This window comes from Emydura macquarii, unplaced genomic scaffold (assembly GCF_026122565.2).
Source record: "Emydura macquarii macquarii isolate MOO-44397 ecotype Brisbane River unplaced genomic scaffold, CSIRO-AGI_Emac_v2 contig_295, whole genome shotgun sequence".
NCBI classification, from domain to species: Eukaryota; Metazoa; Chordata; order Testudines; family Chelidae; genus Emydura; species Emydura macquarii.
This window is the reverse complement of record NW_027130432.1, coordinates 8,640,678-8,655,918: the sequence shown is the minus strand read 5'-3', so window position 1 is coordinate 8,655,918 and position 15,241 is coordinate 8,640,678. Positions and strand designations below refer to the sequence as shown.

Below are 15,241 nucleotides of genomic sequence, written 5' to 3'. Positions count from 1 at the left end.
CCACTGTATTGCCATTTCAGTCCTGGCCTTTTTTGTTCCGAAACATGCAGCCACTTGGCGATGTTAAGTGTCATACAGTTAGTAGACTAAGTAGCAGCAGGACATAGCTGCCCAGCAGTGTAAGACAAGTGAATTAAAAAACACTTAATGCTTAACTCCTTCATAGGTTATATACTTCAATAACTGACACATTTCATTTTTTAAATTTATTTCAACACTATGATTTAAGAGCCTAAAATACAAGTTCTTCCCTTTGTATTTCTGCAAATAGCACTGCAATCATAACTTACAAAATGTTTAAAATACAAAATGTACATGAAATTACAATACAAGGCTCTGTAAACATCTAGAACTTAATCTTTAGTCTTAATCTTTATTGTCCCATATTTTTAAATATAAAACTTCAATTTGTTGAACAATTTCCAAACCTCAAGGAATGACATCCATTATGTGTATCAAAAATAGAGTTTCAAAGCTTTGTTTGCATCAGAACAAAATTGTCATTTTTCTCTTTAATCTTTGGTTTACAAAGGATGGCAGTTCCACTGATATAATTAAAGATTTAATAAAGAGTCCGATTGCCAGGTTTTTGTAGTTATGTTCAGAAACGTAAATTACTTTTTCATGGCCCAAATCCAATGTGCCAAATACTTCTCCTTAATTTGTATTCTTAACATTGATCCTCCATCCTCTCCGTTGAAGAGAGAGGGCGGAGGCCTATTATTAAGGCTTTCCTTCAGGTTTAAAATCTCAGAGTCAGTATGGAAAACTGACACTTTGAGGGGACTGGGGAAGAGGCAGGGCAAGAAAGTGGATGCCAACAAATGATCAAGTCACAAGGTACTGTTGTAAAATTAAATTTGCATAGTCCAATGGAGTTTGTGTGCTTTTAACAGTCTTTACAGTATCACACAAGCCAAAATAAAATTAAGACCCTTGTACCGAAGCTTTTACAAGGCAAATACAAAAACTGCTTTAGTATCCAAAGCTATATTTTTTTAAAGTAGGAAAGCATCTCTAGGTCTACAGGCATCAAGGTATTTAAAGGCATCAGAAAATTTAGTGCATAGCAACTCTGGATTGTAATGGGCTCCCATGTTTTAGGTACAGTATGAATTCCAGCTACTCACTCAAGGATTTACAAGGAGAAGAGGCTGTACCAGTCGTTAGGAGCACAAAACCCACACAAGTATGAAAAGCTCATAAAATTCGACTCCTCCCACAAATATTGGTTAATTCCACAGACCTGGTACATTAATGAAACTAGAACACACTGTGCTACCAACACACAACCTAAAAACAGTTACACAGTTTACAGTGTTTTAAAAAGTGTTATAAAACCATAACTAGCTGTATTTCTGAACACTTCAACATTTAAAGTTAATGTGAATAGGGATAGTAACTAAAGAAGCACCACTGAGGGACAGTTACAATTATTCTTTTCAAATTACAGAACTGCCAAAAAACTATTTTGAGATACTTACACTAACGTACAGTACCTTAACTGAAAGGATGCTTAGTTGCCCAATATACATAGTTTATCAGAAATTAATCTACCTGTATAGTGGCTTTGCATAACTTATTTGAAGAATAATAGTTAAAATAAGAGTCACCACCATGGTATCCTAGATTACATTTTTAAAAAACCCACTAGTTTGTTTAAAAGAGTTCCATTTCCACCCCCTTTTCAAATGTAGATCTTTTCTAAAGGCCCATAATCCAATAAATACAAAGATATACTGTATATCCTTTAACAGTATTTCTAGAACATTACATCTAAACATATAGCAAATTGATATTTCATATGCAAGAGATTCTATGTAAAGCTTCCCCCCACTTCTCTGCCAAAACAAAACCTATATTTACTATAGTGGGTTTTTATTCCTAATGACTTCAATAATGGAATCCATTTAAGACTTTCTTTCATATATTAATAAAACTTAAGAACAAATCTAAATAGATAAAACAGCTTCATTTTTCCATAACCAGGGCATGTCCTGTACATGTATTAATTGCAACGAAAATACCCTCAAATACCTGAACTAATTCAATATTGTCATCCCCTTATATTTGGATAATCAAAGTTGAATTTATTTGCTTTTCATTTTCGCCAGAATGTAATTTCAACAGAAATCTGGACTAAACAATTTCAAGTATGAAAGTGTATTTCTGATCTTATTTTGCTATAGATGAATCTCTCTAATTTTTGTATACCCTGCATGTTCCACATCAGACAGGTCTGTAAACTACAATCTCTTGGGAAATACTTAGTGTGGCCTAAACAGTCAGTCAGTTTCAGATCCTCTCCTAGGTTTCTAATCACAGAGGCCTAAGGTTTTAAAAGCCACGTAGTGTAAACATTACTATCTGATGAAGTGGGTAAGTGAGGGAAATGCATCTTTTCAAACAACCTGTAAGAGATTAATGCCACAGTCATTAATGAGGATTAACGTCATGAGTCATTGTCTCATATGCTGTTTTTCTCTTAAATACATTTTGCTTTACAAATTAACCATTAAATGTGGGCAAGTTACTCAAATGTACTTCCTTTAAAGCACTCGCTCACAATAAGTTTCTTTTTAGTAGATAAATGTTTATAGCAGTTCAAATTTAAGAAATTGTAATGTCAAAGTGGCATGATTTAGGCAGACGAATATATAGAATAGGGATATAAGCAAATGATTTACTGCATGGAAAATATTACAGTCACTGAAGTTTGGTGTATTTCAAAACAGTATTCCATAGAGATTAAACACTTAAATCCTCTGCAAATATCAAAATTCACCCTTATCTAACATGGCTTTGAAATTAAGGTTCTTTACATCAAAATCCGAGTTCTCAAATTTGACTACAAATGTAATGTTTCTATGAAAAAGCTATTTCAGTAAGGAGCCTGTGCTAACAAAGTACAGGAAGATTATCCATATAATTATAAAAGTTAAATTTTGGAATGTCATTTCTATCCCAACACTTCCATGATGGAATGGTCTCTCTGCAGCCTATCAAACATTTTGAATTTATAAAGAAGTGCAGATCTACGTTTGGCTTTGCTTCCTATGAATCAAAGAAAGAAAACACTAAAGTATTTTTTATACATAATGGCTTCCAAGGCATTGGCTTAAGATGACAGTTTTGTGTTGTTTTTTGCCTCTGGAAGATTTCATTATAAAAAGTTATTTTTTAAACAATAAGCTTAAAGGCTGTTCAGACTGACCAAAGGTGTACAAAACTGTCAATTACAATTCTATTACCTCTTCTAAGGGAAAGGAGCACACTGAAGATGTGTATTAAAATTTTCTCCACATTCAGTACTGTGAATACTATAAGAGCAAAACTAACATCTCCACACATTTTAAGCACTTACAATATAAAAGTATTCTATTTAAATTCAAAACAGCAAAGCTCAATTGTAATTTTTAAACAGTTAAAACATCTTGTCTTGCTTCTTTGTGTCCATTCACCAAGTCATGTTTTTTACAGCACTTGAGAAACTAGAGTTAGAAATGCTCTGTCTCTACATCAAAATGTAACCCACTAAAAGGGCTATGCAAGGATCCACTGCTCCAGTTTATAAAGGCCACAAGAGTTGGAAGCACAGTAAATATAAGAGAAGGGGATGAAAAAGAAATATTCAGAGAAAACTTGAAAGTTTTCACGGACGTTTAGTTGCAAGCTTAGCCACTATTGGACTCCATCCGTTATTCCTGTCTCCAGAGATCCAGGGCATGTATGTGGAGATTGGCTGGCCACTGTTGCTCCATGTGACACCGAGATCTGTGACATATCTCTTCCTATGATCTCATTCACTAGAAAATAAAAAGTATAAAATTATACAATTATAATTTGATAGCTACTGTAAATATACCAACCTAATGGCTGGGTGTTACGTTTTCCAGAAATGCAATACTCATTAGTATACCTGTCTGAAAAACCTACCAACCCTATAAACTACAATAAAGCAAGCAGCAGAAGGTGAAAGAACAAACTTCAGTAACATTAACAAATGAAAATTAAAGCTTATTTGTATCACTATAGTATACTACATTCATACCACAGACAACTTTGCTTTTAAACTTCGCTGAGTTAGTGTAGGTTTAAGGAAACAAGGGACTAAAAAGAACAGAGTGCAATGTGGGCAGTACAGTTCAAGTTTCCCCTTGCAGCTGTTTCTGTTTGCAGGCCTCACCTGATCAGAAACAGCAATTAACTTAAACTATATTATCTGTAGTTTTGGGGTCTTAAGATAATTTCTTCTTACAGAACGTCCTCAGAATTGGGACTTGGGTCAATGCACTATCAAGCCAGTGGATCTATTTCGCTGCCTAGCCCTCTTTTCCTCATTTCTTAACTCAGAACTACAACGACGAATCACCAAATAGCAAATATCCCCTTCCCCCAAAGGTTTGTCTCTTTTATTGTGGAAGGACTGGGGCTGATATAAGATGCAAGCCCAGCAGACAGAACTTTAAGTTCAACTGAGACAAGCTTCCAAGCTATTATTAGAAAGATGTTATTTTAATAATTATTTCTAATTGTAAAAGCAATAAAACAATACTCTTTTACAGGGTAGAATGTCAAGATGGCATAGCAGGCACCAACATAAATGAGTGTTAAACAGAAAATTTGAGAGAGAATATGGTAGTTTACTTCTAAAACACTAATATTCTCAACTCACTTACGAAAAAATTTAATATGAAATTAGGGCAAGTTTCCCAAATAGCGAGCTCTAAACAAATTTTTCTCTTCCCTCAAATACTTTTCTTCATTTTGAATTTTAGTTTAGTGACGACAGCAGGGTTTACTCCCACAATACGACACTAGTTTAGAGAAAGAGGAGCTGCACTGAAATAACATAAAACTGAACACCAGAAAACTTCAGGAGTGTTATTTTGACCCCCAGTTAAACTACATGATATAACGGAGTCCAGAGTTTGGAAACTGTAATAGAAATATTTATTTTTAATAGGCAAATTTCAATAAATATTTACAAATTGAGACCAATACACTTAAACAGAGTAACACAAGAATATTGGATAAGTAATATTCAAATGTCACATCAGAAAAGCAAGGTATGGGAGCTCTCTGTAAACTCAAAACTGTCTCTCCCTCACCAAGAGAAGTTGGTCCAATAAAGATATTGCCTAACCCAGCTTGTCTCTCTAATATGCAGGAACTGACACGGTTACAACACCGCACACAACAGAAAAAAAGCATACATCAAAGTAGGAGCACAAAACAAACTATACTCAATTCGGGGAAAAAAACCCAAACGATTTGGTGAATAGTACTTGTAAAGATAAAACTATACTAGATGTTGAAATAAACCACACAAGCTCCAAAACATTGTGAAGTTGGCATGATTGGTATTAGAAACTAGCATGCTTAGCCTCTTCTATATTCCTCACTGGGAGTAGCTTTAGAGACAAAATTAGTCAGTTTGGGTTTTTCCTATAAATTATTTTCTAGTAGAGACAGACAATCTGGAAACTGGGCTGCTGCTCCTTCAGGTAGCTCCTCCACTCACCGAATGGAATACTTTTGGCACCTCAGCTAGCACGCTGCCTCTCCTCACTAAACAGTCAGTGTTAATTAGCAGGAGTCAGATTCCTACCCATAACTTAAAACCAGAACAAAGTAGGATTCCTGGATGGGATTCCAAGTTGGAATCCCTTATGGTAACAAAAGTATAGGTAGGAAATTTCCCTTTCTGCACTATGGACTCCAACAATCTGGATGCTGGATTTTTTTCCTAGCAGTATCAGGTGTATGTTGTTCACTGATGCACAAGATTGATGTAGTGAATTTACCATACAAGTTCTATGTTCGTAATGCTTTTATTGTATCTCTAATACAACAACAAACACATCATTTTAAAGTGTTTGAAGGATAGAAAACTGCTGAATATTTTTATGCAGATACCTGGGCAAAGCAACTGGTGTTTAATGATTAAGCTAAATGTTATCCAAGTTTACTGAAAACTGAAATCTGTCAATTCAATTCAGCTTCAGCTGACAATAAGAATGAATACTGCCCTACTTGCACAGGAAAATGATAAAAGACAAATGCCATATCACCTGTGGGTGAACACTTTTCACGAAGCAATCTCTATCTGACCTCTCAGTCCTCATCCTCAAAAGAAACCTGAATAGCGGTTTCAAAAAATGAGCCTGGGAACTTAAATGTAAGACTCTAAAAATCATGGGGCATATCTACGCTACAAAATTAGGTTGACCTAGAGCAGTGATTCTCAACATATTTACCATCATGGACCGCACATGCAGCTCTCTGTGTTATGCAGGCTGCATCCATATAATATATATATATATATACTACCTGTATGGCCCTGAGGATGTCACATGGGCTGCAGCTGTGTGCTGATTGGGCTGCAAGCAATGCACATGTTGAGAACCACTGACCTACAGCCACCGCAGCAATTAGATTGACTGGTGGTGTCTATACTGTCCTCTTTCTGCCAGTGGTGTGCGTCTTCACCAGGAGCACTTGTAACCAACTGAAGTGGGGAACTGTGGGACATTGATAGCCATGCAGGCCTCAATTTCACATCAGGGAGCCTACCAGCAATGAAACTGATTCTCAGGCTCTGCTCCCCCCCCAAAATCCCTCACCAGGAGGCAGCCGTGGGATTCACACAGACACCGCATTGCCTTAAGTCTTCCGCTGAGGTGGAGTTATTAGTTCAATGTAATGGGCAACTTACATCAGCAGGAGAACCATTCTAGTGTAGACACTTACCTAGTTAGGTCCATATAAGATGTCTTACATAGACCTAACTATGGCATAGACCAGGCATGGTCTTAATAAGGACACTGCAGTTATGGCTTATTACAACAATCTGTAACCCACTAACCACCCTTTTTGTCTAGGACTACTGGGGTGTTAAGCAGCCACTTCCAATATGTGCTAACTACTTGTGCTGAACTATCTGTTCAATCTTGTATTGAGCTGTGCCACTCTGAGTACCTTTCCCAGACCTGAGGGAAGAACTCTTTGTAGCTTGAAAGCTTGTCTCTCTCACCAACAGAAGCTGATCCAATAAAAGATATTACCTCACCCAGTCTCTCTCTCTCTAGTGCCATTCTAGACCCTTTAATGCATCTGTTTACCATAGTGTGAGTAAATTTTCTGTATTCTGTAATTTGTTTTCAAGACAGCTTCTTATTGTTAAGATCAATAATTGAAATTATAGCATAAGTAAGACTATTGAGGGGAAAAGTTAGTATTTTGTAAAGCAGATATTTATAACCTGAAATTCTTTAGCAGGTCAACAGGACATTATATTAATTAGAAAAATTATAATGGAAATCTGTTATATGGTTGATAAACTCAAAAAAGATGCATTGTGATTGCCACGATGATAGAATGTAGCTCAACTAAATTAATTGAGGTTCCTTTCCAGCATATGAAATGAGGCCTTATGTGAAATTCATAATCTTAAATCAATTCTATTTAAATATTTTCAGTAACTGACAAAATATAACTAAACTCAGAGGATGTGGATTAAAAACAATTGTTAACCAATAGTATCTTACATATATTTTATTCCTGTATTCTGAACTGGCACTTTACGAATCAGATAATTTGAAATGAGCTGCTTTGCAACGAAAGGTACTTTCATAAAGCATTTTACACACTCTCCTACAGGTGGCACAATCTCAAATCTGAATGCTCATTTCACAAAAATAATAGTGGTAACAATATAAAGGCATCAGTGACATCATAACATCAGCATCCAGCAATATCTTACTGTCCTATATGCAATGTATGCTGCTGAACAGACTCTCATGTACAAATTACATTACAATTGGTCAGTGCTGCTAAATCTTTGATGAGCAATACCATAGAAATGAGAACACCTAAAATCTTTTATTCTTTGGATTAAGAATGTTACTGTCTCTAAGTTTGATAGATGGTTTATTATGTATTTGGTGACATCAGTCAAAACAAAACAGTCTCTGCTGTTGGCTTTACAGTTCATTCTATTGGAGATAAGATTTTAGAATACACAGAGGCAAGAATATTCACTAAATGAAAAGTAATAGTCAAGTAGCATTACAACCTTATTTCTTAAATCACAATAGTTCTGTGTATGTTGTACTAGTTGCTAAAGTTCTGAATAATTTATTATTGGCCTTTAGTATTGTGGATTTCAGGTTTTTTTGATTAATACTATTTACCCATTCAGCTTTTTTTTAAAAAAGTTTTTGAGTGGATACTATGTATACCATGCAGCCAGATTCACAGAAAGTTACATTATATAGCTATACCAGCAAAATGTATGTGTAGACAAAGCTTATATAAATTTGAAGTGTCTCACAATCGCCATCTGATTGCTGGAAGGGTTAATTTCTCTCACTCTCCCATCCCAGAATCTCTTGGACAGGGAGGTTCTGCTGCTCCACCCCTTTACAGAGCCTCCATTTTATTTTGCTGCTGCTTCAAAAGCTATGAACATTGCAGAAGCACTGGAACTGTCAGTCTGCAGACTCTGGAAGATAGTATGCTGATTTACATTTGGAAAGTTTTTCTGCACAACCACAAGTACTAGTAATTTAATTTGCTTTAAAATGAAAACAAATTCAGCAGAATTTGATGGCTTAGACTTCCTTGCCAGCCCTGAGCACATCATAGCTTGAGAAACCCAGAGGCACAGCAAAATCTTTCAAAATTGAGATGTTGGGTTTGGGACTCCTTGTGAAGAGTCCACTGGAGATATTTACATAATGTACACCTTAGCTTTAAAAGGGCAAATAAAATGCTTGGATACATTTAAAAACGGAAGGAGGGAAAACATCTGTTGACTTAAGTAAATAAAATTGAGGGTATAGTAGAATTACACAGTATTTGTCTTACATTCTCTTCCATGACTACAACAAGGAGATATTCAATGAAATTAAAGACAAAAAATTGAAAAGTCAAAAGGAAATATTTGTGGAGTTTATAAAAAGAGGAGCTCTTCCCCCCCCCCCCCCCAGGATAGTGACTGTCTTGTGTGTATAGTGCCTAATACAATCACATCAAGAACTTGAGGCCTCTAGACTATAATAATAAGAGAAATATTTTTTATAAAACTCCCCAAAAGTATAGCATATAATTTTATTTCTTAAGTAAACCAATACAATTAACTCTTTACAACTTCAGGTTTTTCAAATGCCAGTTCTTTTACACTGGGGCATATAGGATTGAAAAAATAGTTGCCTTATTTTTTTCTCATAAATTTGAATTAATTTAGCACCTTTGATAAAGTATAGTCTTATTGATGATGGGCACTACAGAAGGACAACTTGTTTTCCATCCATGACTTGTGTGACAAAGTGACCTAAAACATTTTATCCCTCCTCCCCCCCATCAACTCAGTGTGGGAAGGAATTATTCTTGAAATACATCTGGCCTCGGTTTTGGATGCCTGTCTGGGAAAGCCTAACATTTTTTACTTTGATCCTGGGAAAACAAAAATCATGTTTTTTGGTTTTTTTTTGGTTTTTTTTTTTGGGTCACACTGGCCAATGCACTTCTATTTTATTTTTTTAAATTCTCCTCTTCAGCAGTTGTTGCATTGTGCAAGGCTGCATGAACTGCAGGGAAAGGAATGAGTGGCCCTTGAGGAGTAAAGATAGGAATCTATCTTTAGGATAAAGACCCTTATTCAAGCAGCCCCATCTGGCAAAAGAACTGGCAGAGGAAGGCTTTAGGGCCCAGTTGGACAACTAACTCATTTGTGTTGCATAGTTCAGACTCAATTTGTCTTCATAAAGAGTTTTTGGGAAGTTGTGTTAATAAATTAGAACCAAATTTAGAATTGCCCTTTGCTCAGAGCATTTTGTGCCAATTATTCTGGAAATCTGCTGACTGCACAACAGAAGCCTCTTATGAAGCAGAACAGATAAGGAATTAAATTCAAATTACTGGTTATGTTAAATGTATTATAAAATGAAGAGTTTCTGCAACTGTGTGCATATATATATATATAACTGCACAAAAGTAACAGTTATTCATCTAATGTTTACATGAGACATGGTTTTTATATATGAAATAATTTACATGGATGTTTCAGAGATTCTGCACCTACCATACTCAGCAAAATTCCTTAATTTACTTGCATTTGTTGATTTTGGTAATTAAGATTTAACATATATAAAAATATAGGAGTTATTGAAAAATTGCAAAAAAATTCCATGGGGGAATGAAAATTAGTACTCTATAAATTCAATCCTACACAAAGTAAAAAATATGCATTCCACTTTTCAGATTAAGGGCATAAATTAAAGATGAATGTGTCAGAAGAATAAAACTGTACAATATCACTGTTCTATTGATTGAATGCCAAAGCTTGCCCCTACAATTAATGAAATATTTATAATTTAATCTGTTTTTAAAATAAACCCACAATTAATATGAAAGAAATTGTGAAAGTCTAGTTTCTTACTTACCAAAAACGGTTCCTCAATTTTATTTTCAGATTTTACCTTAAAAACTTGAATCAATAGAGTTATTTTGGTAACTTGGTGTTTTTGGTATGTGTTATTTTACATTTAAAAATTCACTTGCTGTTTGGGGCTACATGATAACTACAGTTCAGATTGCAACAATCATCATTCCTGGCCTCTACATAAAGCAATGAAAATTTTAATTATAGAGGCTCGTATTAATAAAATTCTGACATAAAAATGATTTAACAGAATGAGGGAATTTCAATACCTAGTTTACAATCTTATATCCACATGATTTAAAAAGTCATTTGCACTATCTCAAGGCAGAATAAGCATGATTACAATTATACTATTTGTTGCTGGGCATGGGAAAATGTATAACAAATGTGAATAACTCAAAACCTCACATGCTCTTCTCGCATTGCTTATGTGATTGATATTTACATTCTACCAACTAACTTACGGTCACAATTTAACCAGTATTTTTTAAAAACAGAATGAAGGTCATTTTGATCAGTCTGTTTTTGTTATTAAAGGAAATATGTGATACTCTAACATGAGAGTGATGAAAATGGCTTATTTGCTACAGCTGGTCTCTATATAAATTTCATAAAATCATCACCTGCTTTTCTGGAATCATTTTCAATGCTGAAAACAACACTGGATGGCAAAGGAAAACTGCCTCAGTACAAAGTGGCACAGGTTTTTGCTGCTCAAGTAGCAGTTTGACTGAAGTAGGCAGGCTAATATAATTCCTAGTACACAGTCAATTTTCTTAGAAATTCAGTTGCACATGGAAGTATTGCGATGGAGTTGAGATGCAAATGTTCTGGCTTTAAAGGTAATCAAATGTTTTTTATTACATGTTTATCCCTAAAAACAAGAACAGTTTTGGGACCTTATCTCAGAAAGTGCTGAGCTCCTGAAATTCCCATCGATTTCATGGAAAACAAGAATAGCCAGCATCTCTAAGGTCAGGCCCTTAATAATTTGAAATAATGGAAGTAATGTCTTTGAAAAAAAATGTCATTCATTACATGCGCTTACCAATGCACAAATTTAGAAGCTTTCTGCTTATGCCTTACAAAAACTGGAGAATATCAAGCATGAATCTTTCATTAAATATATAGTGTTATACGGTAGTCTTGAAATAAGCTTCTAAAGATTTCAATGTAAATCCTTCCATAGTCTACTAAAGGCAGTAAAATCAGATGATAGCAGTTGTGGTTTGTAGTACAAATACATTTGAGAATTTTACTTCAACAGGTGAATTGCTATGATTTAGCCATTTTTTAAATTTTCAATTTTTGAGAAGTTCTAAAACATGTTTTTAGCAACTCAGTACGCTATAAAGTAATAACTGCAAAGTGATGCATCATTTCATTTCTGTTTGAAATTACTTACTCCATATTGTTATGACTCTAAAAACAACCTAGCATACAAGCTTGAGCTTGGCTTGAAATGCATGAGAGCACTGTATATTTATTTTAAAATAAGTTATGTATAGAAAATAAGGCCGTAATCTAGGTTTCATGGAACAGGTTTGGGTAGGGAAGGAAGAGAGACTGGGGCCATCTTCTTGCAAAAACAGTATGATTGCTCAAAGCATGTTCAATAAATGGAAAAGCTAGAACTGTGAAATTCTCAATAGGAAAATAAGTATGTAAACTTTAAAAATCCCTTCCATAGACACCAACCAAGTATTAACTTCTTCAGCTCTGAAAATTTTGTTTTCAGGAAAACAGCATTAAGGTCAAATGTTGATTTTTATCTATGTTGGCTGACGGCAAAACTCCTATTGGCTTCAGTGAGGTAAACTGACCAGAGAAAAATGGTAGTACATGGATTTTTCTAACACGCCAACTCATTAAACTATTAAGAAGTTTGAATGGTAAAGATTTGCTGAGCACCACACTGAACATTCCTTTTTTACCTACTTCGTAAATAATTATGTAGACTTAATTCATATTGCTGATCATGTTTTAGTTTTTTAAAAGATTACGTTAAAAAAATCGGTGCCGGACAATCTCACCACACTTACAAAACACAATTTTATGGTTGCTGAATAAATACATCTCTACAAGATGCATGGAGTGTGTGAACTCTCACAATTACAGCAATCTCTGAACTGGTGGACTAATCCAAGATGAGTTAGTCATTTTGATTAAAAACAACAAATTGCGATGTAGTAGTTTCCAAAAGCTTCCTTTGAGGTTCTTTGCTAATTTCACTCAGCTTCATACTTTCACATTCCTATCACCACCATCGCCACACATGTTATTACACATTAACAGTAACTGCAGAAGGAAGCCAGCATATATATAGAGTGACTGAGGCATGCAATTGCAATTTTGGGGGGGACAATCTCCCCCCACAAAAAGCATGTGACATTGTATGTAGGAAAAGACACTGTGGATGATCCATTTTTTTCCCCCATCAAAAATATTTGTGGTTACTTCAGAACCACATAGTAACAAACAGCCTGGTAGAGGGGTTTAAGTGCACCAGCACTCAATCTTTCAGAAATTTTAAGTGGGAGGGTTTTTGCATGTTTGTGGTGATTGCTGGATTGTTTACACTGACAGAATTAAGAAAGACGTGCTGGGACTACTCATGGAATACAATACAATACATTCTGCACATCAGAAGAATATGTGGTGACACATTCATCTCTAGATACAGAATGGACATGCTTTTGACAAAATAAAGAAAAATATTCCGCAGCTTACTGTACATATTTCAGTTATATAGAGTAAAAAAATTGACAATACTCCATCTTTTCCTTTTAAAAGCATATTTGTCCTCAGCATCCATCCCTTTTCAGTATTTGAAACCCACTGAACTGGTGCCAAACTTGCATGACATTAGTGACCATGTATTTCTAGGGCCTGCCCCACTGTTTTAGTTTTACCAAAAGTGGTGTTCCGTTTGTTTTTGTATGTCCTTGCAGACTGCACATTGCAAAGGAGCTGTCATCAGCTAATTAAGCCACTGAAAATGACACAGGCTACACCACATATCCCTCCATGCTTCTCTTTCTTGCCCTTGTTTGAAGGATGCTGAACAGATACCCTCCAAACAAGGACCCACTTGTAGCACTGCCTAACTAAGGGAAAGAACTCAGGAACAAGGGAATCCTCCATCATCCGGTTCAAATGAAACAAAGATCTTCAGCAGAGGAAACGTGACACCAACACATCAGTAGGTGCCTCCCAGGCACCAGGTTTCTTTGGTAACTGGGAAGCTACAAGCATTGTTGGATCACACTGATGCAGTCACACCAGCAGACTTAATCAGAAATGATGTTCTCTGTGCCCATTGAAGATGCATACACTATGGTGTCAGACCCCTCCAACTGACACTGACTTCTTCGGTGCCCATTTATACCTGACACACCTAATTTGAAACAAAAGGTATTCTGTCTCTTTACAGGGTCAGACAGTGGACTAATGCCACAGTCTAAATGTGAATTGTATCAAAAAGTATCCCTATCATCAGTTTTGAATTTGCCACCTTTCAATGTTGCTTACCTTAATAAAAGAACAAATTAAAAGTGGCAACAGGTGAGTGCCTGATCTATTCTCTCCATGCTAGTCGTTTCAGATACTTATTGTATTTATTTTTATTTAAACCTTTTACATTTAGAATAAATGTATCTGTACATAGACTGAGCTCTTCACAATGCTTTAAAAGTACAAAACCAAAATACAACATAATAAATTAATCTTTTCCACTAAGCAGCAGCACATAACGCTAACTCCCTCATAGAGCGACCTGTATCTCAGTCCCCCTAGCTCTCTTCAAAGGCCTGATGAAACAAATTAGTTTTGCACCATGCCCTGAAAGTCAGTAAATCCACGCTATTTCTAATTATTAAATGGAAAGCATTCCTGAATCAACATTACTTGGAATGCCCTGCCAGGTGCCTCCTTCCTCTCTTTTTTCAAGGGGATATAATAGCATTAGTGCCTCCACTAGCTGCAACTATGGCAATGTCTCAGGAAGCTATTACCAGGCAATTTTAGGGCTTTGTAGCTCACCACCACTATCTTAAACTCTATAAGCCTTATAAAAAGCAGCCAGCTGTGAACCAGCTGAGTGGCGAACAGAGGGGCGGCTAACAGAAGGAGAAGGAGGGAGTTTGCCTAGGAGTTTGCCTGCGGAGAGAGCCCACTGCAGGTTTTTGCCTTTCAGATGTTGCTGAGCAGGAAATAGAGCATCTGAGGAGGCTCTCAGAGCAAAGATATGGAGAGGGAGCGATCTGTTGTTGTCACCTGCACTGGATGTGCTATGTTTGTCTTCCTCCCACAGGATAGAGATGACTTTATCTGTACCAAGTGCAGGCTGGTTTCCTTATTGGAAGAGAAGTTTAAAGGACTAGAGACCAAAATATCAACCCTGCGTTGCATTAAAGAAAACGATGTCTTTCTCCATCCGGCACAGACACAATGTAAGGAAGATTCAGAAAAGGCCGGGCAGGCGAAACTGAAGAACGGGGAAGAAAATTGGCAGCATGTGACCTCCCGAAGAAAGAGAACCCATGTGCCCACCATGCAGATAGAAGTAAGGAATCGTTTTCATCCTCTCTGCACAAGTACTACGGCGGAGAATGATTTGGAGGACCCTTCGGAGGGAATGGATCAGAAGGAGACCCATTTGATCAGAAGGCAAGGAATGCATTCTCCTAGGGACGGGGGTTCCACGACCACCATTCCGAAGAGGAAGAGAAGGGTGATGGTGGTCGGGGACTCCCTCCTAAGGGGGATGGAGTCATCCATCTGCCGTCCGGACTG

At 36.2% G+C, this 15,241-nt stretch overlaps 1 protein-coding gene across 3 annotated transcripts in view; it reads right to left on the bottom strand.

The window, feature by feature from the left end:
• Window positions 1-191: 191 nt before the first annotated feature.
• NFATC3 (nuclear factor of activated T cells 3) overlaps window positions 192-15,241 on the bottom strand; it is a 164,378-nt gene continuing 149,328 nt past the window's right edge. For all 3 annotated transcript variants that reach the window (XM_067551521.1, XM_067551529.1, XM_067551533.1), the window contains one exon: window positions 192-3,806. In XM_067551521.1, the coding sequence (XP_067407622.1) occupies window positions 3,682-3,806 (125 nt within the window). In that variant the 3' untranslated portion in view covers window positions 192-3,681. The remainder of the gene's footprint in view (window positions 3,807-15,241) is intronic.